At 36.6% G+C, this 27945-nt stretch overlaps 1 protein-coding gene across 2 annotated transcripts in view; it reads right to left on the bottom strand.

Moving 5' to 3' along the window:
* Positions 1 to 27945, bottom strand: part of Vacht (Vesicular acetylcholine transporter) — a 69649-nt gene that overhangs the window by 37396 nt on the left and 4308 nt on the right. Inside the window, exon 3 of one of the 2 annotated variants that reach the window (XM_083103706.1) lies at positions 5968 to 6059. In XM_083103706.1, coding sequence (XP_082959832.1) covers positions 5968 to 6059 — 92 coding nt within the window. Of the gene's footprint in view, positions 1 to 5967; positions 6060 to 20441; positions 27328 to 27945 lie in introns of those variants that run through there. The other variant, XM_083103707.1, reaches the window with a different exon arrangement.

The raw sequence follows: 27945 nt of genomic DNA, 5'->3' as shown, positions 1-27945 counted from the left end.
CTAGTCGTGTCGAGTTGCCTTTAATGTCGTAATTAGCTCATATTGGCTTACAAGATTATCCGACGAAGATAACAGATTTTAGGCTCTGATATTATGCTAAATGATAGACGAAGATTGCGTTAAAAGATGCGCTAAAAATTGATTAATTCTTCGCTAGCGCCAGCGTCTGACCTTAAACAGCTGCTTCTACTGTATTATTTTTGTTAAGAATAACAATGTAATTTAATATAGAAAAAATAATATAAAAAAGTAAAAAATGAAGGAAAACTTATGAAAGTATAAAATCAATAAAATCTAAAATTATATATAGTTTATTTAATCAAATCACTTTGACATTTAATGGCATTCATTAATTATCCTGATCTTTTCTATCAATAATCTCGATCATTAGCTCAGAATCTCCAATTCTATCGGTAGGTTCGCGAATTTGTCGACTCACGGTTCGCGGGGATGAAGGAGAAACTCAGTCATCGCGTATAATAGGACATAGTGCACTCCTCGTGTCATAATAGAGCGGATGGCAGATGACAGATGGCACGTGACTCACGTGTGCACCACCCAGCGATTCGTAAATAAATTAGTCGTTATCGGATCTTGCGATAACGCGTTATTTACAATCATCGCATGACAGTGCATCCTTAAGAAATATTGAGCAAACAAATTTAAATTTAATGGAAGATGATTTTCAATATTTTTTGTTTGATTAAAAATCGTTATATATATTCTCTTCAAATTTATTGATAATATGCACGATAGAAATGTATTTTGAAAATAATACTTTGGAATTTTATATCGTTTAGAAAAAATTGTGAACATTAAAATTCACAAAATTGCTGTGTATAAATTGATATCGATGTTACTCATAGATAAGGCCAACCACTCGACCATGTTTAATACACTATAAGGGATTGAGGGTGCATTCAGGTAGAATAAGTGGACTTGCGGCTCGCCAATCCTACACCCCATTCGACGTGTGCCGTGATCACGAATCGCGATCCCGATCACGTTTGACGCCAAGCGATGTCGAACTTTGATTTACAAGCGAACACCTTCTGCATGAGAAGTAATTAAGCATCAATTAAATCTATCTTGAATAGAAACGCTCGTGTCTCATGTGAAATATTTGCAGAAAAAAAAATCAAGTATGTTTTTTTATCTCTTATAACAAGCGATCTATGCAATATGAAGCAAATAAACAAAGTTTCAAATTTTTTTATTTTATTTTCTTCAAAGAGCGCATTTTTTAATTGATTATGATATTATTAATAAAGATGATAACTTTTTAATCGTTTTAGCTGTCAACGAGTAATAAATCCAATCATCAAATCCACGCGAGTTTTTATGTTTTTCGTTATTAATTGACATGGGCGTGGTAACACCTGGTTTGGCGATCGATAACCTACCGTGGCGCGTTTATTTCTATTCCACCTCTCTTGCATGCGCCCTTTTACTTCCGGAATGAGCGAGCAAAATTCGGGATTGGGTTGTCTTTTTTTTAGAGCAACTGAAATCAAAGACGCGTCGTATATAAGAGAGAAACGAAAATCCAATATAAAACCAATATTGGAAGTGACGAGCCGCGAATACCTCCACCCTCTTCTCTCTTCCACCCTCTTTCTTATTCTCCTATGCCTTCATCTCGCGAAAGTAATTTTCTTATGGGCGTCTGGAATCTCACTTGCTATAGACTCTTTGGGCGAATAAGCAATGATCGATGTAACGCGTTAGGATTTAAATTTATAAACTCGCACACGTTCTGGCATATTGAATAACTGTTTAGCTCGAGTTTTCCTTAAAAAAGTCCGCTGTGAAATTTTCAAAGAAATATCGAGATCCTTTAAACCGCGTTTCAAATTAGAAATTGATTTTTTTCCTAAAATAACATTTTTTCCTCATACATCTTCTCCCTAAATTTCTTCTAATTTATTAAACAAGTAATCGTGTAATTTATAATGCTTTACTAAACTACTTAATTTTTTTATGTGCATAATTATCTTCTTCACTAACTTATCATCGTGTTTTAAAAAGCGTCGTGTAAAACAATTTTCTTTTCGGTGCAGTTAACAGTTAAATTGACCGTGTTATTTGCAATGTAATGTGATGTATTTTTACGAATAGCGTGATAAAGACGACAGCTAGGGAAAACACGTACGTAGTCACGTGGGCACGATAAAGTGTTAACGTAATACATGAGTGCAAGTTTAATATCAAAGTGGCGGCACATCTCGTGTTTAACGGAGGCGAGGAGTAAAAAGTTGCGAAAGATACTCAACCTTATTGAATGATCCATAGTTTTTGGCAGGGTTTACCACAATTTCTTTGGACGGCACCTGCGACTCGCGAACAATAATTTATTAGAATGTCATAGAAAATTAAGTTAAAATCAGATTCAATATTTTTAAATGTCATGAAATATTAAAATTAAAGTAATATTTTTGCAAGGAATTAAGTGTCCTAGCGTTTAATTGAATGAGATATTTTAGAAGTATTTTTAGAAAATAAGATATTTTAAAATGCAACTTATATTTCATATAAATGATTATATTATATGATTATTTTACAAATATTTTTATATTTTAATATAAATCTTATTAATTATTTATATTAATTATTTATATTATCTTATTAATTATTTATTTATATTTTAAATTACTTATATATTAATTATTTATTTATATTTTAAATTATCTATATATTATTTATTTATATTTTAAATTATTTATATATTAATTATTTATATTTTATTATTTAAAGATATATTTATATGTTATATAAAAAAATATGTTTTTGGAAAAAATTTGAAGAACTTTTAAAGTCTCGTTTTACATATATATTTGAAATATTATTTATTTTTAGTATTTACGAAAATGTCTTTTATAAAGTAAAATGTTGTTTATTTGAATCTAGTATTACATTTTTAACAAATTGCCACGTGTTGTACAAATTTTGTTAATTTAGTAATAAATATATATCGTAAAATAGCACACAAAATTTATATATGTTAAATGGCAATTTGCTAAAATTATAATACTAGATTAAAATAAACAACATTTTACTTTGTAAAAAACCACTTTCGGAAATACTAAAAATAAATAATATTTCAAATAATAAAGTTAGATGATACATCCAATATGTGCATACATAACTATGTCGCATGTACAGCGCACATATATCACATTTATATGTACGTTCGTGCATGGAATTTTCCGACTAAAGTTTCCCTTAAGGGAAACCATGCAGGAGAAAAGTTCACGTCAGGAAGGAGAGTTGGCCGATGAACTTTCCACAGGCGATTCTCCCGACTAACAATTTTCCCCCGATATTTCCACTCAAGCCCCGTACTTTTCTGCCGGCTAACGGCGATCGCGTTTTTGGATGTGAGTTCTTGCCCTAATGGAATTCATTATCCCAACTTGTGCACCGACATACTTATTCTTCTCTGTCTGTTGTAGAGCATTAGTGTAGTTCAAAGTTCGCGCAGTATCTTCCAAGTAACTCGACCGGATTCTCTTCTTTCTCTTAATTAGCCTTAATATAGTTTCGCGACTTTCGCGTATTTTAAAGTTTTGAAAGATCGATAAATAACATTGGCACAACAAAAAAATATTACATCATAAATAATTTTAATGTAGATATAAGTATTCAGTTTTATAAAAGTTTATCGTGAATGTATTGTGTAAAAATATATCGGAGATTTTCTTGATATTATATTAACTTCTTGTTTATTTATCAAAGAGAAGAAAACTCGTTATATTCTCCAGAAATATATATTTTTAAAATATCAAAAAATATGAAAAATAATAGATTAATATAAAGAGGAAAATGCTAATAAGATTATATTACATCTTATTATTAATAACTTTGTATTTTTGTGCGCACATGCATTCACACAATTGTACAAATAATATCGCAGAAAATACGGAAAAAATATATAGATATGAAAAAACATGATATTGTTGAAATATGCCGTCGAGCGAAAGTGTGATACATTTCATAAGTAAATTTGCATCTCATCTCGTTTCCTGCGGGCGGTTTGCAGGTAAGACTTTCGCGTGAGCGCTTCTTTCCGTCATCTACACCAATCCCCGCATCCGCCACCTCGAGGGCACGACTGATCCTCGGCCCCGTATTGGAAATGTAAATCAAACTAAGGCCGAACGGCTCACCCCCGTCCCGCGTACATCGCCTCGGGGGTGAAGAGTATGTAAATGACACGCGGCATGATGCGTCAGATACGATCTCGTTACTGACGCGACAGCCGTGCACAGAGAAAAATATCATTCTACTGCCAAGACAAGCGATTAGCTCAGTTTATTTTTCTTTTTTTAAGTAATAGGTTTCTTCAACAAAGAATATATTCTTGACAATAGTTTTAAAATATACTCATCACAGATGTTAGAAAATCTCATTTTCGTGTGCTCGAAAGAAGAATTTATTTTCTCTTCAAGAATATTGTAAAGTTGAATCAAAGAAAAATCAAACTTACTTTATGTAATAAGCAAACCAAATTTTTGTTTTTTAATTTAATATTCTTGACTAAAATATTGCACTTATTAAAATTTAGAATATATTTAATTAAATTTAATGCTTGTGGTGAATGATATATTTGCGGATATACAAACTTATGATATACTTAAAATAAATAATATTTACTTGAATACAGTATACATTTTTCTCTGTGTGCGGGGTGAAGAGAGATATTGTGAGAAAGGAAGAATTTATTGCATGCGGATCCAGTGTCGGAGTTCGATCGCGAATGCACGCGGGGCGGAATCAGGTAAAACACTTGCGAAATTATAAACGAGTAGCTGCCTCTCAAAACGTAAATCGATTTTTGAATTTGCCTTCGAATCTCGCTTGACGTTGCTCGCGAAAGAGAGAGATTTCACGATTTTATTTTCATTCCCTATCTTGAACGTTTCTATTTATTATACACCCTATCTATAAATTATCTCCTCGTAAGTTACAATATTTATATATAATATTAGATTGTAATTTCTTTTTTATTTAAAAATATATTTGATATATTTCTTTATTTCTTTATTCAGTAATTAAGTAATTTATAAAAAAGACTCAATATATATATCTCAAAGAGTTAGAATGTGATATATTGTCAGAAAAATGTCAGTGGTATTTGATAGATGCAGTTGTATTATCATAAACCTACAATTTATTCACTCGCCAACGCAGTAGACATGCACATGCACTATTCGTGGAACGATTCCAGGCTATAAATTTCGGCAACACAATCAGTAGCACCAATTGTGTGTCGAAATGCTAATAAAAATTTATATTATTTATATTCCACGTATGACGCGATTTTTGCTTTAACGTTGCAGAAATTCGTAGCGACATTATCTCATAATTTCGCGCACGAATACGTCGCAAATTTTGCGAATATCATAAAATTTCTTCTCGTTCACTTAAAACCAAAAAATGATAAAGATAGACCAGAAAGTATGTGGATTTAAGCGCTTCGTGTTATCATAAAAATACAAGCTTTTTTGAAATAAAAAGCACGAACTATATAAGAGACGATAAAAAATTGATACAATCTTTCTAATAAAAGAAAAGATACGAAATATTAAAAAATTATAAAATATAAAAAATTAAGCTTATCAAATTTTTGAAAATAAAAATCATTGAAATATTTTTTTTAGAATTTCTTAAAGTACAAAAATAAATAAAAAGCAGTAAAGATACAAAAATCCACGCTCAACGTGGAATATTTCAAGTTGTGTTATTTAAATTCTGAACACGTTTACATTATGATTCTTTTCCTTTCGTCTCCACAAGAATCATACTTTAGTTTGTATTATCGTCGTCATAAGACGACAAGAAGAAGCTTTCCAGATCTTATCGACCAGTCCCTTCCGACGTATCTCGCTTTGTCGAGGTACGGCAAATAAGAATCATCGCTTCAGTAGGGCTTTTTGTTGATAAAGGATGAACAAAGTGGTGACTTACCGCGGCAGGACATGGCGAACTGTCCCTGGAGAGACTGCCGAGAGTCACCAATAAACGACGCGGGGCCCCCAACACTGAGTCTCGCCATCCCTCTGCAAGAAGCAAGAAACAAAATTGCATTATACATCGATGGACATTTCTCATCCAGCATGCAATGTGCCATCTGTTTCCTCGCGAAGTGGCTTGACTAGCAACTGACAAAATAATGAAGTGACATTCGAACATACAAAATGCATCTCTTTTAAAACAGACACAATAGGAGTTGAATCTAAAAAAATTACATTATAATTGGATTATATTATATTTAAAAAATATTTTTTATATTATAATTGAAGAGTTTTAATAATAAAAATTTCTTGGAATTATATGTATTATCAATGTTGAATATTTTTATACAATGAAATTTTCATAACAGATTAAATAATTGTAAGAGAAAGACTTATAAACTTCAAGTATTTATATATTATTAAATTAAAATCATAAACTTACATATATTAAATTTATAAAAAATTTGTATTCGATTTCTCTTGAATCGTTTCGTAAAATTTTACATTGGATGAATTTTACTGAATGAAATTTTTGTTTGTACTTTTGAAGTTTGTGGAACTGCAGTATTTTTTAATGTTCCTTTCGAACCTGCCATAATCATAAACTATCGTTGTCGTGCCAATAATGTGCAAATGAATCGTGGTCACGTAGCCGGGAAGTCTTGAATTAAGGACAATCGTGCCTCTAGAAATCATAATATCGTCGCCTAAATCCGGTTTCAGCACCGCCCTTAATACAAACGAGATAAAGTGATCCGTCATCGGGCCGTTTAATGAAAGTCGCGCTTATAACTTAGGGCCGGCTTAAGACGCAAACGGAGAAGATGACAAAACAGAGAGAGATAGAGAGAGAGAGAGAGAGAGAGAGAGATTCCAAGGTGGAGGTTGAACGCTTAATCTAGCAATATGAAACTTCCCTGCAGGCTTATGTCCTATCGTAACTTCTGGTAACCATATTATTCTGCAAACATGTATACTCTTTATGTCTTATCATATCGCGATTTCATGAACGATTAAAATTTACTCCTCGGCAAAGGTATTTAAATAATTAAAATAAGAAGGAGAGACAAAGAGATGCAGTGAATCGGAAATAAAACAGCTTATATATACCTTTATTTCTATTTTATGAAGTAAATATTCTTTTTCTATATTATTTAATCATTTAAGATGACAAATGCCTTTCTTCTGCCCCACGGAAAATTCTACCGGGCGAATGCGCGCGTGTATTTTTCGCTATAATAATAATAATAAAGTTACGTCCCAACCTCGGTCGGGGTGGAGAACAAGATACGGCTGGTGCGCGGCCACTAACCGGCCGCCGGATTAATAAATCTCAATTACGCGAGTTAATGCAGAGGGTAATTCTCTCCCCTAGGCCTCTAGGACCGCCGGATGCGAGGGTGAAGGCATTTCTATCGCGCATTGTTGCCGGGACAATAACGCCGACGATTCCTCCGCGCTTGTAAAACGGCCTTCGCCGCCTTCTCGAAGCTTGTTTCGCTGTATATTAACGGATTTTCCATCGATTAACCCTTTTGCAACATTATCCAACACGTGTCCCGTTCATAACGAAGACAATCAATCCCATCCCGAGGAATTTAATAAAGAAAATATAAGATACATGCTTCATAGAAAATAACGTTTTTCATTAATCAAGAAATGAAGTAATTTTTGAGATATAAACAGCTTCCCAACTACAAAGAAGAGATTTTACACAATTAAAGAGATGCAAGTAGAAATGAGATTTTATCCTCGGTTATTTTAAGTAGATTGTATGTTAATATTCCTTTATTATTTTACGGAGTTCTCTTACATAATATGCATATAAATCAAAGATGATGCAACTCGCCACAAAGCGGGGAAAGCTTGCAGCGCATTCAAAATAGAATAGAATATGTTATATTCAGAATAGAATTCAGAAAACATTCTTTTCTCGAAATGTGGAGTGAAACTCTGAACTTCTAGCTAGGATCCGGTTTCAAGGGATTAAAGTCGCTCTGACGGCGAACCAACCAGTCGCTAGAATACAAATACGCCTCTGGTTTACGCGTCGAATTAAACCGAAATAAATCATAAATATTAAACGAGGCTTTCAGTCGCGGGATTACGACGGGACTGGGGCCCGTCCCTCGATCGTCGAACCTCGATGGGCGGAAATTGTGCGCGGTGCTCACCCTTTTCCCCTTCTCCGATCGCGTCCAGAGATCATCCGGGAATTTCAATGACAATACACGACCGAAATGCACCTCGTGTACCATCGAAGGTGACCACCGAAGAAGATCCCGCTGGTCTTTCAGGTGGTATAAGCAAGACGAGAGGACACTTCAACTCACTTGATCTTCTAAGAGATTCTGGTTGACCGAGCGACATCGAATATTCGTGGTTTTCCTATCTGTATACATGGTATACAGCGCATTTTGTCTTAATTTTGATGAAAATGTGATATAATATTCAGAAAAAAATTAATATTATAGAAATATAACATGAAATGTGTTATTAATGTAACTATGCAATGTGATAGAATTAATATTAAAATGAAAATAACATGACTTTTTATTTATTATGTTAAAAAAATATAAATTATTTTACAAATTAATAAATTTAATTGATATTAATGCTAATATAATATCATGCAACATAATACAAGATATTTTAGAGACGAAAAAAGAAAGGGAGAGAAATTCTTTGTTTAATTTCGAAACAATTCTCTTTTCCTCAACAAGAGAATGTTGAAACAAAATTTTTGCATAATTAAATTAAATATTAGTGAAGCACATACACAAAGAAAATTTATGTGTTGTGTTTTTTTTTGTATTTTAAATATGTGTTAATATTATTTTTATTGCCACGATATATCGAAAATGAGAAAAAATGCGACTAAACAATTTTTCCGTGCAATTTTATTAACAAAGCATTTGAGCTCGTTTACATTAAAGTTCAGATCCTAAAAGGATCCAACCATGAAGAAAGTTGTAAAAGTCGTTCTATTGAAACGCTAGAGTTTCTGATCTTGTTCCGCGACGAACCAAACTTCCATAAGTATATTAAAACTTATCTCGCCATACGACGAGATTTCCATATCGCATGTCTTTATTGATATTCGCGGGACGATATAGGTATTACATTTATATTTATCTCGTCATTTTCGTTAACGAGAAGACATATTTAAAGTTCCCAAGTAAAACTCGAATTTATATCGACAGAGTATATATTTGAATTGCTGTTTCGAGTTGTATAATTAAAAAATTGTAATTCAAACTTAAATTATAGAGAGAGTTAAACTTGACGTTAACTACATGTCGTATTTTCGCGAGAGAGAACCCGCTTTTCTTCTCTTTCCTTCGCTCCTCCGGCAACCGCAAAATACGTGCAGATAGTCTAGCAGGAGCGAGCGAGGAGACGAGAACTTCAACTTTCTCCGGTCATATTCTCTGCGAAGTTGGGAAAGTTGCACGACTGCGGCCGGAGGAAAATCGATGACCGAATCCTCATTCCGATCCCGCAGGAACGAAATGGCTTGATTAACTGACGACGCGTCGTTACTGCGGCCACCCTGCCGGTCCGCTATTACCCCATCGGGGTGGACCAGGCTTAAGGGGTGCCCCGGGCAAGAAGAAGATGGGAGGGAACGGCGTCCCCATGCCATTTATTCGCCCGTGCGCTGCGATCACGTTCGTGGTTTTTTTTCTTCTTTTTCCTGCTCGATAAAGAGCCTTTCACCCTGCGAGGACGTATTCGACCAGCACCATTTTGAAGGTCGTTCAAAGAGGATGCAATCGTTTCATCTCGTTTTTCTCGAGTGCCGAAGTCAATCGTGTTCTTGCAAGATTTAACAACGGCAGTAGAGTGAGATAGCCAAGATTCTTTACGGTGCTAAAACGATCGCGGAAACTAATCTAAAATTTCTTCATCTATTTTTCTATTGTTACGTTTATTTGACAAATAAATTACTGGATGTCTAATATTATACATTTTTTTTAGTAAGTAATGGTTGCGTATAAAACACTGACTGATTCGCGCGGAAAATTGATTATTCTACATCTGCGTGTTTTTTATTTTAAACGTGCTTTAGCAACTCCTAGTGACCGCCTTTATTAACACTGTTCGTGCTCTGATTAAAACGATAAAATCGGTACTTATCTAGCAATCAGATTATATCGGAAAGTCAATTTTAAAATATAAATTTACTGTTATTATTTCAATTTTAAATTTCTAAATTATAGACACGAAAAAGAAAGCAATATATCATTCTTTATATTTTAAATTAAAAAAATATATTTTTTTTTATTTAAATACATAAAATTTTATTTATTAAAAATATATATATATATATTTTTTTTAAATAAGAAGAAAATATATAATATATATTATATAATTAACTAGCACCTTATATCGATCGTCTTCGAACGATCCTTGTCGTCCTGTAAGCAAAAACAACATATCTTCTCAACGGCGAGAGAATCGCTCTTTCCCTCCCGTTCGAATAAACTTGGTGGCATATGGGGGAAGCGCTAATGCCGTTTTATGGGCAGGCTGATACCCATAACGCAACATGGTACCAGCGCGCGTAAGGGCGGAAACCTCATCGTCGTCGTCGTCGTCGTTTTCGTCGCCTAGAACCACCGTTGTGTACCGAATGACATACGCGTATTTTATTCATAAGGCCGGGCGGTTCGCTTTTACGAACGATTTTGATGGTACGGTCACACGATGAAAGTCGTGGCGCGATCTTAGATGTTACTCTTGTTACGAAATGTTACGAAAGAGATCGTTCGGATATAGTGTCGCATTTTCAAAGTGGATCATTAAATCTCGAAGGAGTTCGAGAAAAATGTGACAGAACGCGATGGCGCAATGCGCCACTTAGAACACTGTTAGATATATAAATTCTAAGCTCAAATTTTTATGAATATTTATTTTGCACAATATTTTATGCACAAACGTTTTATCTGTAATTATAAATTTTACCTTCTATATTTCATTCAAATGTAGATGAAAATTATTTTATATTAATATTTTTTTATATATCAACACACGTATTAATTATTTATAATAATTTACAAATAATGCCTCTCTCAATAATGTTTATATGTATTAAATATTATTGATGTATGATTCGCAAACCAGAATTACGCGCACTCGCATAATCGTGCTATATAATATTTAAAAGATACACAGTCAACAAGTTTTAAATTCATGATTGCGAATTAATCCACGGAGAATTCACTCGTGTAATTCGGTAACAGGATTTATTAGGATTACGGTATTGCACGTATTATTGAAACATGTACGCGTGTTATTATCTACTTTTGCGGTGGACAACGAGGCGCGTAGGCTCGTAATAGTGCGCCTTTCATCACTCGAGAATCGACTTTGTAACCCGTTTCGTAACTTCTAACGTCGGTGATTACGCAGACGGTAGCGAGAGATCTCCGTTGCATCGCCGTCCTTTCAAGACCAGTAGTTCGAGAAACGAAAATTAGCGCGCGTTGCAAAATACTGACCGGCTGTTAGGAATTAACTGATAATTGCGAGCAAATACGGTGATATTTGTCATAAATGTATGTTTAAGTGGCAAGATAAATCGCATCGACTGTGTCAAAGTGAATCGCATCGACTATGTCAAAGTAAATCTTCAGCTGTCACAGATAGACCTCTATTAATGACGTAACGTTATGATTCATTATTTACCAAGGAATATTAATTATTTAATTCTCGTATTTTATTTTATGTTTTTTTCTTATATTTATCGCGCAATTTGAATATTATTTTATTTTTGTCTTTTTCTTGATGCTTCGAATGCATAAAAGTACTTCGCAATTTATTACTTTTGATATTATGATCGATTAAGTTCATCATGGAGCCTAATACGCCAAATAGCGCAATTTGAATGTATGTTTAAGTGGCAAGATAAATCGCATCGACTGTGTCAAAGTGAATCGCATCGACTATGTCAAAGTAAATTTTCAGCTGTCACAGATAAACCTCTATTAATGACGTAACGTTATGATTCATTTTTTACTAAGGAATATTAATTATTTAATTCTCGTATTTTATTTTTATGTTTTTTCATATATTTATCGCGCAATTTGAATTATTTTATTTTTGTCTTTTTCTTGATGCTTCCAATGCATAAAAATACTTTGCAATTTATTACTTTTGATATTATGATCGATTAAGTTCATCATGGAGCCTAATACGCCAAATAGCGCAATTTGAATATTATTTGAATATTCGTACAGAGACTTCGACATCCTCGCCCCAGTCATAAACTCTAGCGCCTCCTCTTAAATTCAACCGCTTAATAAGCGTGTCCGTCCCTCCCTCGCTCTCTCCTTCTTTTGATCAGAACGCCAAAGTAACGTGAGACAAAGACGTACCCATGGGAGTCTTTTTCTTAAAATTCAAAGAAACAGCAATCACACGTGTCCCGCCGTTAAAGGAGGCAAACGGAAAGGGAACCGAGAAGGTGGGGCGAGAATACGCAGGAGACGAAACGGGGGAGCGGATAGAGGGATAGAGGGTAAAGCGAAAAGGAGAGCTCGAGTGAGATTTTCAGACAAAGGCCGGGCGCTTGAGTGGTTGCTCGCGGCATTGTTGCCCTTTACCCTCCCTCAACCACCCAGAAGGGGTTGCCGCCCCTCGCGCGTAGGGCGTAGGAAACACTTGGCCGCACGAACCGGAAGTGCGGTCGTTTGGCGCTTCCCGAGCGATTCGCACCGCGAGCGCACTTCCTGGTTATTTCAGCTGTTCGTTTGGCGAGCGATTCCCGTAATTCGACCGAATTACCAGCCATTCCGGAAAGTGGCTCATCCGTTTTCCAGATAGCGTCTAATCATTTTCCTTGGAATTTATATTTATGTGAAACATTAATCAATTCATAATTCCTATATAATTAATCTCATATATACAGCGTATCCTCTTAATAAATAAAAGTTTAGAATTTATTATCTTTTTTATATCATTTATTTTATTTTATTATTATCTATTATATTATTTATTTTATTTTATTATTATCTATTATATTATTTTTATATTATTTATTTTATTTTATTATTATCTATTATGTTATTTTTATATTATTTATTTTATTTTATTATTATCTTTTAAAACTAAAAAGAATAAAATTTTCTAAAGCTTTTAATTTTACTTTTTGAATGATTATAGCTTAACACGACATTGATATTTAAATTAATTGTCTTATGTACTATATATCATCTACTGTATCTTTTATTATCTTTTACATCAAGTTTAATCGACTGCTATTTCATCTGTTTATAATGTAATGCTAAAACGCGATATGCTATCTCTCGACTGGATAATAGAAACGCAGACGTAGTTTGTGGTTAAACCGAGTCGCGCGTGGTCGAGAAATACGCATCGTCGGACGTGACGTAAGCGTATCAAGCATAACGTGCGCTATCTTATTCGGTCGTAAATGCGGCTTCAGTTCGTTCAAGTGGATCGGGAGAGACATGCGGAAATACTTTTAAAGCTAACGTAATTTCGACATGTTTCACAAATAATCAGCGTACATATTTAGAAAACGTTTTACGTAGGACGTAAATTTCCTGATAAAATATTTATTTCGAGTAATAAATGAATTACTTAGACTGATTACATGTATATCGGCGGTATTTTTATTTCCCCATGAATTTAAAGTAAAGATTTATGAAGAGATATGGAGAGATAAAAATATAAAAAGGGTTTCACATTTCTCAATAAAATTTTTACTTCCGATTCCGAAATATATCTTCCGATTCTCTCGCATCGAAGGATCAATGGAGGGTCGATCGGGCGATTCCGGTCTCTTCTGACGGCAAAGACAATGTCCTCTCGTCTCTCACGAACACTGGCACTTAGGATACACCGGCAAGATATTCGTATCGGAAACGGGGCCGGCTCATTCTTCCCGGACGATGTACCAATTTCTTTTCTCCTCTGTCTTCAGCCGCTCCCCTGCCGCCACCCGACCCCGAGACACGATCTCATTTTATCTCCTCGACCCCTTACACGATCCGCGTTTGTTACGGAGCCCCTTCTCCTCGGCTCCGTCTATACAGGGCTTGTCAGCCTCGGGGCGACCAGCGGCAGATAAAGCACGTAAGTCGTGAAGGGAATGTACTTGGACAGGCCACATCCGACTACAAGTGGATACGGGGGTAACGTTTTCCACCTCCTTCTCCCCGACCCCCTGTCGCCCTTCCCCGCCGGTAACAAATTTTCACGAACTTTAGATTGGCATGTCAAGCGCACTGACTATTTCAGAGACTTGCTTTGAACGCGATGATAATGGCGAAAAGTGGAATTGCTTCATATAAAAGAAGCATATCGATCTGAAATCGATTGATTATAAAAGATTCATTTTATGATTGATATATCGAGTCCTATTAATTTTAAAGATAGTTATGCTACTCGGACAGTTATAACAAAAGAATAAATTGATTTTGCAACTTTATTTATCTTGATTTATTTTTATTTAAAAATTGCGGTTATCGATTGTCAAATTTTGAAACATGGATTTATAAATTGTATGAAAACCAAAGATATATAAATTGGGATTAAATATGATTAAATTTAAATTAGAATATGTATATACATATTAAGAAGATCTACTTTGTCTTTTACGTATTATCTATTTATTCAAGAATATTAATATATTAAATTCCATTTTCTGACTAAAAAGGAGGAGAATCCATCTTAAATGCTAAATGTAAGATATGCATGCGAACCTGAGATAATAACGATCAATCATATTTTAATGCATGCAATTTTATTTAGTGTATCCCCATTCAATTAAATATTCTTTTACATGTGTATATTATATACATTATCACTTTATTTGAGACAATTGCAAGATTTTATAAGATGAAAATTTTATAAAATGAACTAAAATAAATGAATATACGTATATATTTCAGAAGTTTAAGAGTATGCGAGAATTCGAAGACAAATGCGTGACTCTTATAAGGACACAGGTGTGAATGGTTGTCTAAATCCCCCTCAGCTTTTCAGCATATACATCTATCAACATAAGAAATGCGCAAACTTTAGATTGCAGCTCTGTGTATCTTGGACTTTTTATTTCTCTAAATTTATTGTCTTATATACATATTTAAAAAATTAAATTTTAATATTTTATTAATATATACTGAATGTTTTAATTAAGAAAAAATACTGAAATAAATATATTGTCGTATCTCTATCAAATATAAAGTTAAAGACCAAATAAACTTTCAATTTTTATTAATCCCTACAAAATATAATATATAATATATCTCTTCATCAGAAAGTTTTTTAATCTTTTTCCTAAAGAAATGCAGACTTTCATGTTTCATTAAAATTAAGTTTGATTTAAAACAGAATTTAATGTGGAATAAGAACAAATCTTTTATATTCGAGATCGATAAGTACATTTTAGCTTCTTTCGCGATAATAAAATGACGTGCGTGGATCATGTCCACGCGGATCCGCGAAATGATGGATGATCGCTCGACCGCGACGGAAATCGACACATCGATCTTCTGCATCCGCGATCTCGCAAGAGAACGGGATGCATTATTTATATTTATTGTGTCGCGGCGACACATCGAGCGCGATACATCTTCGAGCGAGCTTCTTTTTCTCTCTTTTTCTCTCGCTTGAGCTCTTTCTTTCTCGCTTCCGGGCCACACTTTCCCTTCCCGTCACTGTCCCCTAAGTCCTCAACCCCCCGTAAGAGTTATACAAGGTATTAGCGCGGAAACAGATGTAGGCGTAGACCGATCTCTCTTTGTATCTCTTTTTCTCTCTCTCTCTTTCTCTCTCACCCTTCCTGCGGACCGGCAATTTGTCACAGCGACGGTCCCGACCCCCTTTCCACCCCCAATGTTACGATCGCGCTTGATAAATCATGCGATAAACTAGCGTTATTATCGGCCACACGCACCATAACGCAGCATCCCTATCTGGATCTTTCCAAAGTGCGAGGAACCGCAGATACTGGTTCGACAGTACTCGATAGGGTTATCCCAGCCCAGGGATGATTCTCGGAATGGAGGAGAACGCGCGTGGCGTGTCGAAAGAAATTTATTGTCGAGATAAGAGGGTCCAGCGTAAAATGCGCGTGAAGGCGGGTTCGGTAGCCTACGCAAGCGGAAATGCCGGCAGCGATGCGAGGTACTCATGTCAGATCTTATGAACTATAAGATATTTCGAATTGACGCAAAATCGTCGCTTCTTTTACCCATATTTATTTACGCATATTTATTTCAGTCTTTATTTTCGCCTCTGAAACGAAATTCACGGGAAACTTGTCTTATGTATCTAATTTGTATCTTGAAAATGGTCGATGCGGACTTTTATTTAGAGAGAAATAAATTCACGAGAAAATGTATAATATCTTTCATTATATTTTGTTAAAAAGTCTTTGAAAAATTCACGTCGTATAAATGTAACTAGACAAGGCACATTAAATATCATTCCGTCTTTGACTCTCTCTCCCCTCCTCTCCTTTAATTCTAAACGAACCGTGAAGATAATTATTATCTAGATAAATTTGTAACATCGAAGATTTTCAACTTCGATGACTGCGACGATGATGACTCGTTCATCTCGCTTACGATACCCAAATTCGATGACGATGATACTGACCCGACATCGAAGAGAGCTGATAATCCCTAAATCCGATTATTCGCCTCATCGGTCCTCGACAACACCGGCGTGGCACCCTTCGTGTTCAATCAATGTTTCTTTTGCCACCGCGAGCGCCACTCGTGACTCCTCTTTTTTTCTCCAGTCGGGTTTTTTTTTTGACCGATTGACCGATTCGCGGATCGAAAGTCCTCAAAGATATCGCAAGCGAGAATGCTTTTATACCAAGATTAATGCCAAGATTAATACCATTCTAAATTGGATCTCCAATTCAGCATGTGCGCACATTCAAAGTATCATGCTATTTCCCAAATTAGCTTATGAATATGGATCGCGTTCTAGAAACGGCAAATGTCACTGGTTCATCTCCGAATAAACTTTCTTTTTATATTAGTTGAAAATTAATTAATTTTCTGTTGTAAAATTGATTATGTTTAATTATTTTCATGGTGCTTTTTTTATTTCTTCGATATTAAAATTCAAGAAAAATATATAACAATATTCTTGTTTTATTTTATCTTTTTTATTTCTTCCAAAATTATTATCGCTTTCAAACGTGACATTATATATTATATTCATTGTCAGCTTTATATTTATTTTCCACGCAATTTGACCGAAGACAAATGATAGTGAACTCCTCATTCTAGATCCTGAATTTCGACTGTGGTAGTCGCTGCGGGATCATTAATTAGCAAGCATTAACAATCGGTCATTAACGATATAGGCACACGTATCAGTATGATAAATGGATTTATACCCCGAGGGACATACATAATGACGAGCGTGTCGTAATCGATGAACGCATATAACACATTTGTGTCATAGGAATCTTCACACTTACACGATTAAATAAAAATAATTAAAACCTATATTCAAACATTGAACACAATTATTTACACACGATATAGTTGATTAAAATGAATTATGTCGTAACGAAAATTTGTTACCAATATTCCAAGTTTCTCAATTGAAAGAAATGTGATCTTTGTAATTATACCTTTTGCGATCTTTGTAATTATAATTTTTTATCGAAAAATCCATTGAAAATTCGCGACGGCAGTTTAATTACACTGTAACAAGATTCCTCTTCTCAGCGCGTTCCAAGACAGCGTAGCGTAAATTCGCGATCAACAAGTTAAGCTAAATGACTTAATCTTAAAGCACTGACATCCAACACGGATCCATGTCGAGTGCGTACACCCTTATGCCTTTCTTCGCACCCTCCTGGAATTCGTAGCTGTCGTTTCGAATCTCGTCGAGGAGTCTCGAAGGGACTACCGTCAATTAATCGTGCCTGGCCAATCTCGAAGGGTCGCGAGTCAGAATAAGGAGCGAAGAGGAGGGGAGAGGCGCCAGAAATCTAATCGAGTTCGGTGTGGACCACCTTATCCCGATCACGCATCTCCGACGTAACGTCCAGCATCCCGTGAATCCAATTTGCCGACTCGTTTGCCGCTTTGGAACCGTTCCCGGGATACACTCGACCGAATTCCCGCTGACAAACTCGAGTAATTTTCGTATCTGCAGTCGGTGACGTTCTCTAACTATTAATCCAAAATTAACGTTAAATGCACGAGTGGTTGACGATTTATTAATAAATCCTGTAACTTTTCATTTCGGAAAAATGATATAAAATTTGAAATTATATATTAATTTAAAATTATATATTTATCCTGCACATTTTCTATAAATCTTATTCGTGGAAGTAAATATAAATTATATCAATTAATGCTGGTTTTCTGGTTTAGAAGCGTATCATGGATAATTATTGCTTCCTTTCTTATCTCGGTTGATATAAAATAATGCACGAGTGCGAATTATATTTATATTCAATTTTATTTTAGAGACAAATATTTTTGTTGTTATATTTTTGTTCAGACTTCCTTTGAAAAGACGTCATAATTGAATTGCGCTTTCATAAATGTTTTCTCATTTATGATACATATAATTTTTGTTTTTTTTTTAATTTGTCACGATTCGTTGAAATCGTAGAGAAGCTTGTTGAAATCTCCAAAAGAAGGATATTGTTCATTGATTAGAACTATTAAACGGTCTATTCACAAAAGAATTTAGATCAAATTTTAAATGTTGAAAATTTAAGAAATATTTATTATATAAGAAGGAGAATATATAAGTTTTATATTTTTTACTAATATATAGCTAAAAATATAAAATATTTGGATACCGTTACAGACGCGAGAATAGAAAGGGATCAATATTCATGCACACCGACGCATCGACTTTAATCTAGAACAACCTTGTGAGATCTGGGACATGTAAAGATCTGAGTAGAGAGAGATGATTATACACGACCGCAGTATAATATATATGTACACATTACTTATGTAACTCAAAATAAGTGACTCGTATAACGAAACACTCCGCCGTAGCAAGAAAATTGAAACTTTTCTAAAATTAATTATATCATGCACATTTTCTTAAATATTATTATAGCTTGAAAATTAAATATGTTGATAATCAATCGAGCTTCATATCTAGAATTAGTTGAAGATTAAAATCTTCTCATTTATTGGTATCTCCTGCAATTTTTACATCTCTTCTTCTTTGCTTCAGCTTGAAAACTTATATATCGATTTTTTTTGAGAGAGAAAATTCAATCTTTGACAAGAAAAATATATGTGTGTTAAACATGTATCTTATATCATATATCAACGAGACGAACGAAATTTTTTAGTAAAAATGAAAAATAAACTTTGTCCACGAAATTCAATATTTTGTTAAAACTATAGCGCAAAACTCGCGCCAAACGACGTTGACAAAATTCATATTGACATAATCGCGCTCTAAGCTCAAAGCTTTATATACGTGATCGCGAAATCCACGCGTCCTCGTGTACCCCGCGTATCTCGTCTGATTAATCGATACGGTGGAGAATGGTGGCGTTATCGATGCGGCGTACTCGTTACGAGGCCGCGATCGATATCTGCGGAACGAGCCGCGGGCCGGTCGTTACCAGGAGACAGAAGGGGGTGAGGGACGGACGCCCCTTCCGGAGCATCTCTGGGGCTCGTCCTACCCTCTGTCGGGGCTGCGCCCTAATATAAATATTATTACACTTTGATGGGGTTAGGGTGACACTAGGGCCCCGCAGACATCCCGTGAATGCCTCGCTCCTCTCGCTTCGCTTCTCCGCGCTCGCTTTTTCATTAGGCCCGAATTCCGCGCGGCGCGTGCCGCGCGACAATGTTCTTAAGGGCTTACAGCCCTTTCCTCGCCCGTCTCTCGTCACTTGTCGATCAAAGTTCATGATCCTTTGCAGCATCCCGCGATATGATACCGGTATAATTCGTCTTGGGATATTGCTTTCTCCCTCTCCTTCTCTCTTCTTTTTTCTTGAGCGTATCGCGAGAAAAAGATGAACAGTTGTATCATACTTTTGATATAAATGTGAAAATGATTTATGATCAATTCGTGGCGATTGCACTAGACTTTTCTTCCGATGATCGACTTTCGGCGAAATGAATTAAATTTGTCTATTAATTAATACTCTATAAGAGAGCATAATATAATGCGATCTATATTTTATTTTAATATTATTTTTTTATCTATTATTTTTATTTTAATATTATTTTTATTTTTTAACATTATTTTTTATCATTATTGACGCTTTGATATAAAACAGTAATAATTGCCTGTAAATATTGCGTAAAAGAAAATTAACTTTTCAATCAAAATTATAAGAAATAATTTCGAAAGGTCTTATGAATTGGATAATTGAATATTCAATTAACGATTTAAGAAATCATGATAAAGGCCATCGATGTAGCATAAAGTGCAACACATGATATTCTTCGGTAACAATGACATCTTTAATAACCGGTTCAACAACATTACAGTGTCATAGGATTTCAATTACATACGCATTTCGAATTACTTGGTTTTTCATCATCAATTAAATATACATACATACATGTGTATGTGTGTGTTTTTAATGGTATACGTATATAGTCTCGCGAGTGTGTGTATCGTTTATGTCTGTGTGTCTGTATGTGTATATATACGCGCAAAGTGCGGACGTATTGCAATTAAGTTACGCTATGTTTACGGATAATCTCGAGATGCACGACCGACTCCTTTATCGCGCACGGATAATATGCATTATGCACGGATAATTAGATATATAATCCCGGTGGCCATGTTTTCCCTCCGTTCTCTCTCTTTCTCTCTCTCTTTCTCTCTTATGATATGTGTTCGCGTATTGCGCACAATGTCGTAATATGATAAACTGGAGATCGTCGATCTCCGGCACTCCGTCGCCGTCCCCTTTCTCGCAACACTTGGGAATTAGACTCGGTTTTGAGGTGAGAAAAATATTGTTGAGAAACTAGCGTTCACGTTTGCATTTTAAACACCATTCTCAACAGAGCGAGGTTTCGATATAGGGAATACACTTGGTTTATTTTGCTTCATCAAAGAAACTGCTTTTCAACGATAATCTTTTACGTAGGTATCTAATATATATTTTAAAAAGTTCAAATTTTAAATTAAGTTTGAACTTTTATCAAGTAAAGAAGAAGCAACGACTCATCCGCGAATTATCCGGTAATTATCTACAGATTATCGGTACATGATTTAGAAATTTCTCTGTACACAAGAAGAAAGAGAAATTCTCTCCATTTTCCCTCTCACTCTTAGTAATTACAACAAATAGTACCATCTTATAATCATCGAAACTTAACAAAATTTCTGACAACAGCGAGTCTCTTGTATTGTTCAGTAAGTGAGGATTTCAAAAGCAAAATAATATCACCGATGCTCCTCTTCTTGAAAGAGAGAGAGAGATCATTCTTAGATCCGAAAGAATTTTCTTTTTAAATTATAAGTCGTAAAAGCAATTCTTAATGTACTTGTTACATTTTTAGAAAAATCATTTATGTTACCACATTTTTTTGGAAACCGCGAAAAATGCACGCGCGTCTCTTCTATTTTATTCAAAAAGAAACTAATCTCGTTCTAAGAGAAGTTTTCTTCACTTTGCTTTTAAGGTCCTCACACAGATTCTACGCAGACGAATGTCAGGACAATAATAGCTGTGCCCATCACTGGCCTTTAGTCCCCCGACGCAGAAGAAAAAGGATTTTATTCGCACATACATCATCGCTTTCACAACATTCATGAACGATATGATACAAGTAGGCAAGATATACATTGGATGTCACAAAACTATCGAAGACCACAAATATTAAGAGCTAAAAGCAATAGAAATTACGCTTATTTTATTGTTAAAGCTTCGAAAATACTCGAGTATCATAAGCAAAAATGCAACAAATTTCCTAAAATAGCTTTGTAGATATGTGTGTGAAGATAAATAAAATAAAAATCTTCTTTTTTATCAAATTTAAAATGGATCTTGTTTTAATTAAAGTTTGAGCTTTTATTATATTATGAAAATATCGATTAAAGAATATGTAATTGAAAGAAATGACAATAGTTCTAGGACATCCAATATGCAACGCATCCGCACGAAGGAAAGAAGCTTCTTTTTTTCTCTCTTTCGCGCATAACATGTATTTACAAGAGACAGAAGAAGCTACGAATAATTCTTTATATGATATACATGTAATATGTGTATGTATAATCGTAATGCAACCGATGCAATGTCTTGTCGATAATTATCGCAAGTTCTTTGACAGGGAATAACTCGGTTTTACTCGATTATCGAATCGAAAAAAGCATGAGCTTTGTGTAATATACGATTATATATTTTAAAATAACGAAAAAAGACATTTTCTGCAAAAATATAGAGAAGTAATTAAATGCACTTGTAATTAAAAATATATTTAATTGATTTAATTAAAAAAACTTGTAGCAGGTAAATCACAGAGTTTGTGTTTTTTAATCATTTCAAAGGGTATTATTGCGTTAGTTTTCGCTCAATTTATTAGCGGAATCGCGATGATAATTATCGGCGAGCCATACGTTGCCACGTTACGATAAAATGCTTAACTTTAGAGGCCAGCTCATAGAAACGAAATGCCATTGCGGAGATAAAACGTTCTTTACTCTCTTCCTCAGCTATAAAACAAAAACGTATAGCCTACGTTTAGGTACATATGTATAGCGAGTGTCTAATAGAGAGTCTACGTTACGTTAGGTCGGGTTACACACTTGCTTGGATCTTTTACGGGGAGAACTTTTGTTAACGGTTATTCGTACTAGTAATCTCTCGCGACACACGACGGGGGTAAAAACTGCAAAGTTCAGGCACTGTTAACTCAAAGCACCCGCGGAAATCGACCCTCGAGGATCCTCGCGACGACGGGCGTGTGATCCTGAGGTCCAAGATCGAAGCGAGCGAAACGGATTCCCTGAAGTTCGAGGAACCCTCCCCCTCCTTTTTTTAAGCGCCCTTCTCGCCGGCGATGATCAATGTAACGGCGTTAGTTAATTAATTACTTATTTATTTATTCACTTTTCCCAACGCTTCTTAGTATTGACGAGTAGGTACGGATGTGTGCCGTGCACTCGGTCGTAAGACTTGACAGAGATATCGAAAGCTACGAGAAACACAAGTCTACGCTATTTCGTCGTTTTTATAAATGTTTCAATAAAAATTCCTACGAAAAAAGGAAACACATACAAGATACTCTGAAAAAAGGACATTCTTGTTTTGAAAATATATTTAGTTTTAACATGGAAATCTTGAAATGAGATTATATTGCGTTAATTACAGAAAAATATAATTGCTTGAATAATTGCTTACTTGAATGAAGCCATTTTATATAATTTAATCAAGAAAAATATATTCTTATGATTTAAGATTTAATTTTCTTGAATGAAAAAGAAACAATGTTAGATGGAAAATGACATTTTTAAATCAAAGATTATAATTTTCTTAAAGTAGAATTAAATAATTATATATTCTTCAGATGACAATTACAGTATTAAAATAAGACTATAATATTAAAATTTAAAATTATTAAATTCTTTTAAGAAGATTATAAATTGTTGCGTATATACGAAACTATGAACGCGTTAGTTTAAGTATATAAGTTTTGATTTGACACTTATTCTTTTTCTGTGTAAGTTGAAATGAAATTGTTGTTTTAAGCGAAGCAAATTTTAAATATTTGATATAATTTAAAAATTTGATTAAATATTTGAATTTTAAATATTTGAAATAATTAAAAAATATTCTCCTCATGCAATGATGTCTCGCGATAATTGCTGCGAAATCTTACAGCCGAGTCACTCTGACACATGATAAAGTTTGATATATTTATATACATATAGAAATGCATGTCTACGTCTAGATATCGCGCGATTTCCCGCATGAACCAAATCCGGTTCGAACGAAATATCTCTATAATTAGAAAAGTAATCTCATAAAAATACAGATATGTTTATACTTTGACGCGCTCGCGCTTTGGTACTGCTATTGCTCCGTTATTGCAGCAAAGTACTCGATTAGTGTAAGAAGAAATTAAACGATTGAAACAAAAATCGGTCATTTAGAACAATATCTTTTTAAATTATTGTGTGTATACATGTGAGTATTAGAAAATTATTAAAGTGTTATCAAGTAATTGAGAAAAATACTTATATTTTATTTCATTAAAATTGTAAAAAGAGAGGTTTTCTTCCTTTTCGAAGACAAGAAAATAGATAAAGGAGTGTAAAACAATTTCAAACATTGAATTAAAAATGTTTAATAGACTTCACGTGTTATCTTTATTAATAATAATTTATAATGATTATTCCAGTTGTAGAAAAGAACCTTACTAACAATAAACGCGTAACAAATAACGATTTTAGAATGTGAAAGCCTCGGATGATCGCAAGCAATCCAAGTTTCACTCCTAAATTTTTCTTGTAATAAAACTTTGAAAAGATCGAAGCAGAGAGACAAGTACTTTGTCAATAAAGAGCGATTCGCGGAACGCGAGCTTCGATCATCCTCGTCACAACCCTCCTCTATATGATCGGCTACCTAACTTAAAGCCTTACTTCCTAGATTTCTCTGACGCCTTAATTAATGATATGATATTTCCGTTCAGCAAGCAGAACGATTTTCAACGAAAACGATAAAAATTCAAAACTTGCCCGGCGGCAATCCGCGAGCGAAGGTCCTTGCTGATAGGAAGCCTTCGTCGCGGCCGTGAATCCTCTCTTTCTCTTTCTTTCCCCTTACACTTTACGCAACGACTCGCATCCTAGATGTAGGATGCTACTTTTTCTTCTCTCCATAGCACCGATACATTTCTCTTCCTTCTCACTCTTTGTTTTATTTTATTTCGATGTTGCGATTACTCGTCTCCCTCGAGGTCCTTATTCTCGCTTCCGGCGAATCTTTTCTATACCAATCGTCGTCTCTCAGTCTTTCAACGACTTATCCTGCATCTTTCAACAACGTTTCTCTTTATTTTTCTTCTCTATTTTTCGTACTCGTAATTCCTATTACCGATGCTACACATGGATCCCAGGACCGTCAGGATTCACCATGAGGATGACCTTCCGCGAGAGTCCGAGGAAATCACTCTGGAAGTCGTTGCCTCTCATCATCCCCGACAAAACACCGATGATAACCTCGAGCACGATCGAAATCCGGCGAGCGCGATCAGCGATCCTCCGCAGGCTGATCGAGCGTCCCGATCGCTGTCGCTCCTGAGGAGGATCTCGCCGAACTGCCCTACGACGTCGTTTCTCTGCCGTTAAGTTGTGGAAGCCTGTCTCGAAGACTCTCGAACGCACACTTTCGAGCGATCGTTGACGACACCGGTAGCGGCGGCCATCGCTCTTAATACATTCCTTGTCTAAAGGGATTGCTGTCTCCGGCCGGTCGTTGGTCCGTCTGTCTCCTGAAGGGATTCACATCAACCTGGCCACCCTGGCCTGGTTGCTCCTGGTCGACCACGTAATTCCTCTGCTGGCCGTAGTCGCCGGGTTGACCGTAGCCTGCCTGCGGTTGATTGTAAACCGGCGGTTGTTCGTGCGCGGATTGAGTGTAGCCAATGTTCGTGTTTTGCGCGCCGTAGCCGCCATAACTTGTCTGCATGGGCGTCTGATAGTTCTGATCGTAACCTTGGTCGATATTCGTCTCCATGCGTGTCTGATTCAGGTGGTTACCTATCTCGCCGGTGATCGGCCGCTGCTCCTGCAACACGTATGTCTGGTATTCCTTATCGGGTGGATCCTGCATCAGTACGTTTGCTTCATCCTGGAACGGCTTGAAATCGTAGATGTGCCGCAAATAATAGAGCACTGGCGCGTAGAGAAGATTCGAGAAGGCGATGCCAATGTTGAGCGCGGTGAAACCGATTGCCTCGACCACACCGCCAGCTATGATCGGACCCACCGCGTACGCTACGCTATACGAGATGTCTGCAATCGCGTAGATGCTGCCGTAGACCGATACATATCTGACGTCCACCAAGTAGCCTAGCGTAGGCAGCAGTGCGGTGTCGATAAGCGCGATGCCGAAGCAAATGCCGCACAGAGGTACCATCAGCATTATATACGAAGTGGAGAATGGTATAATGAAGCAGCAGAGGCCCTCGAGCGCGAGTCCGCCGGCCGCCATCAGCCATTGATACTGTGGATATTGCTTAGCCATCTTCACGGTGATTATTACACCGACTACGTGCGGGAAGAAAGCCGGTAGCCATACCATACCGATCTTCCAGTTGTCGTGAGTCATCGTGTCTTCCATCCATAGCGAGATGGTTGGCTCGAGAAAGGCTAGCGCGACGTTGGACATCATCAGAGCACCCGCACATACAGCGATGTACGGATCTATTAGCAATCGCCAGATCGGTATCGTCGACTTGGGCTCGTGACTGCGAGCGCGTAACTGTTCTTTGATCGGCTTCATCACCAGCAGCAGCATGAAGCCGTCCGCTAAACTGACGAATGCTAGTATCAGGAACGGCACCTCCTTGCCGGCAAACTGATACAGAGCGCCGCCGAATGGCGGCGCGACCAAACAGCCGAAACTGATAAACGCCAAGGCGATGCCAAGCGCTTTCGAACGTTCCGACTCCTCGGTGAAGCGATCAGCGATCATGGCAAGGCCGGCAGTATCGGCGAATGCGGAACCAACACCTTGCAGACTCCTCGCGAAGAACAGCACGCTGTAGCTCTTGCCGCACGCAAACACGCTGGTTGACAGGAACATGATGCAGAGACCGATCATCATAGGTATGTCGTAGCCGATTCGGTCGATCAACGCACCGGAGAACGGATTGACCATCAACTGCACGATCGCCTTCGATGCGAATAGTATCCCGGTAGCGGAGTCCTGACCGGGATGACTCGGCGCATCGGTGGAGTTGGGTGGCGTCTCCTCGACTGGCCCAAACGCGCCCACATATTTCAGATAGTCGGGTATAATCGGCACTATCACCATGTACAGCATGTTATCCAGCAGCAACGCCACGGAGACGATGACAAGAATCAGCTTGCGCTGAGACTTGGGTTCCTGCAGCTTCGACCAGACGACTTCCTTAACTTCGCCGAATTCCATGTTGAGTATCGGTATCGTCGTCATGATGTTCTCTAAGTGGCCGCTCGCGGAGCGACCGGTTTTCTCTTCCGCTTTTTTTGTATGTGTCTTAACGGGTGAGACTAACCGCGGTCACCAGTCGTGCGACCTCGGGAAGCGAACGTGACGAGGAGATCGTCGCGATAGGGGCGGCGCGCATCAGGCCGGGCCGGGGGTAACCTACAACAGATCACCGAGTTGGCGATTAGCTCTCGCGTTCGATTAACCGATTCGCGCGAGTTTTCTTTTTCTTTTACACGCTGTTTACGCAATACCGCTTCTTCGCGACGGCAACCGACAGGCTTCGCGACGGATTAGCAAGAGATTACCGTCAGAAAAAATGCGTCGGAGAAGAGACTCGGGATTGGGAAGAGTTGAAGAAAAAGAAGAAAAAGAAGAAGAAGAAAAAGAAGATGGGGGGGAGCCCTGACCCGGCCTGGTCAGCGCGAAACGACGATGTCCATCCAAACCACCCAGAATCCATTGTCCGACCCAACCACGCGATCACGATAAGCAGCACTTTTGTGCAGCAAGGAAAATGCACACCCGCTCTCTAGACTATTTCTCTCTTTCCGGGTTGCTTCCCCGCGCGTGTTTGAAAGAGAACACGACACCGGATGGAGGCTCCCCCACGATAAGGCGTCGCGAGATCGACTCTATATACCTGAGCCTATATCGTGTATCGTGTTACACGGTGGAGATAAAAACAGCGCGGGAAAGCGCCAAGAAAACAAGGGGCGAGGGTCGACGCGTGCTAGACTTTGTTGGCAAGGTCGCTAATCACTTCACGAATGTTAA

This window comes from Camponotus vicinus, unplaced genomic scaffold (genome assembly GCF_025532165.1).
Source record: "Camponotus vicinus isolate PSW18456_S1 unplaced genomic scaffold, iyCamVici1.0 SCAF_7, whole genome shotgun sequence".
Lineage (NCBI taxonomy): Eukaryota > Metazoa > Arthropoda > Insecta > Hymenoptera > Formicidae > Camponotus > Camponotus vicinus.
This window is presented reverse-complemented; position numbering and strand designations above follow the sequence as displayed.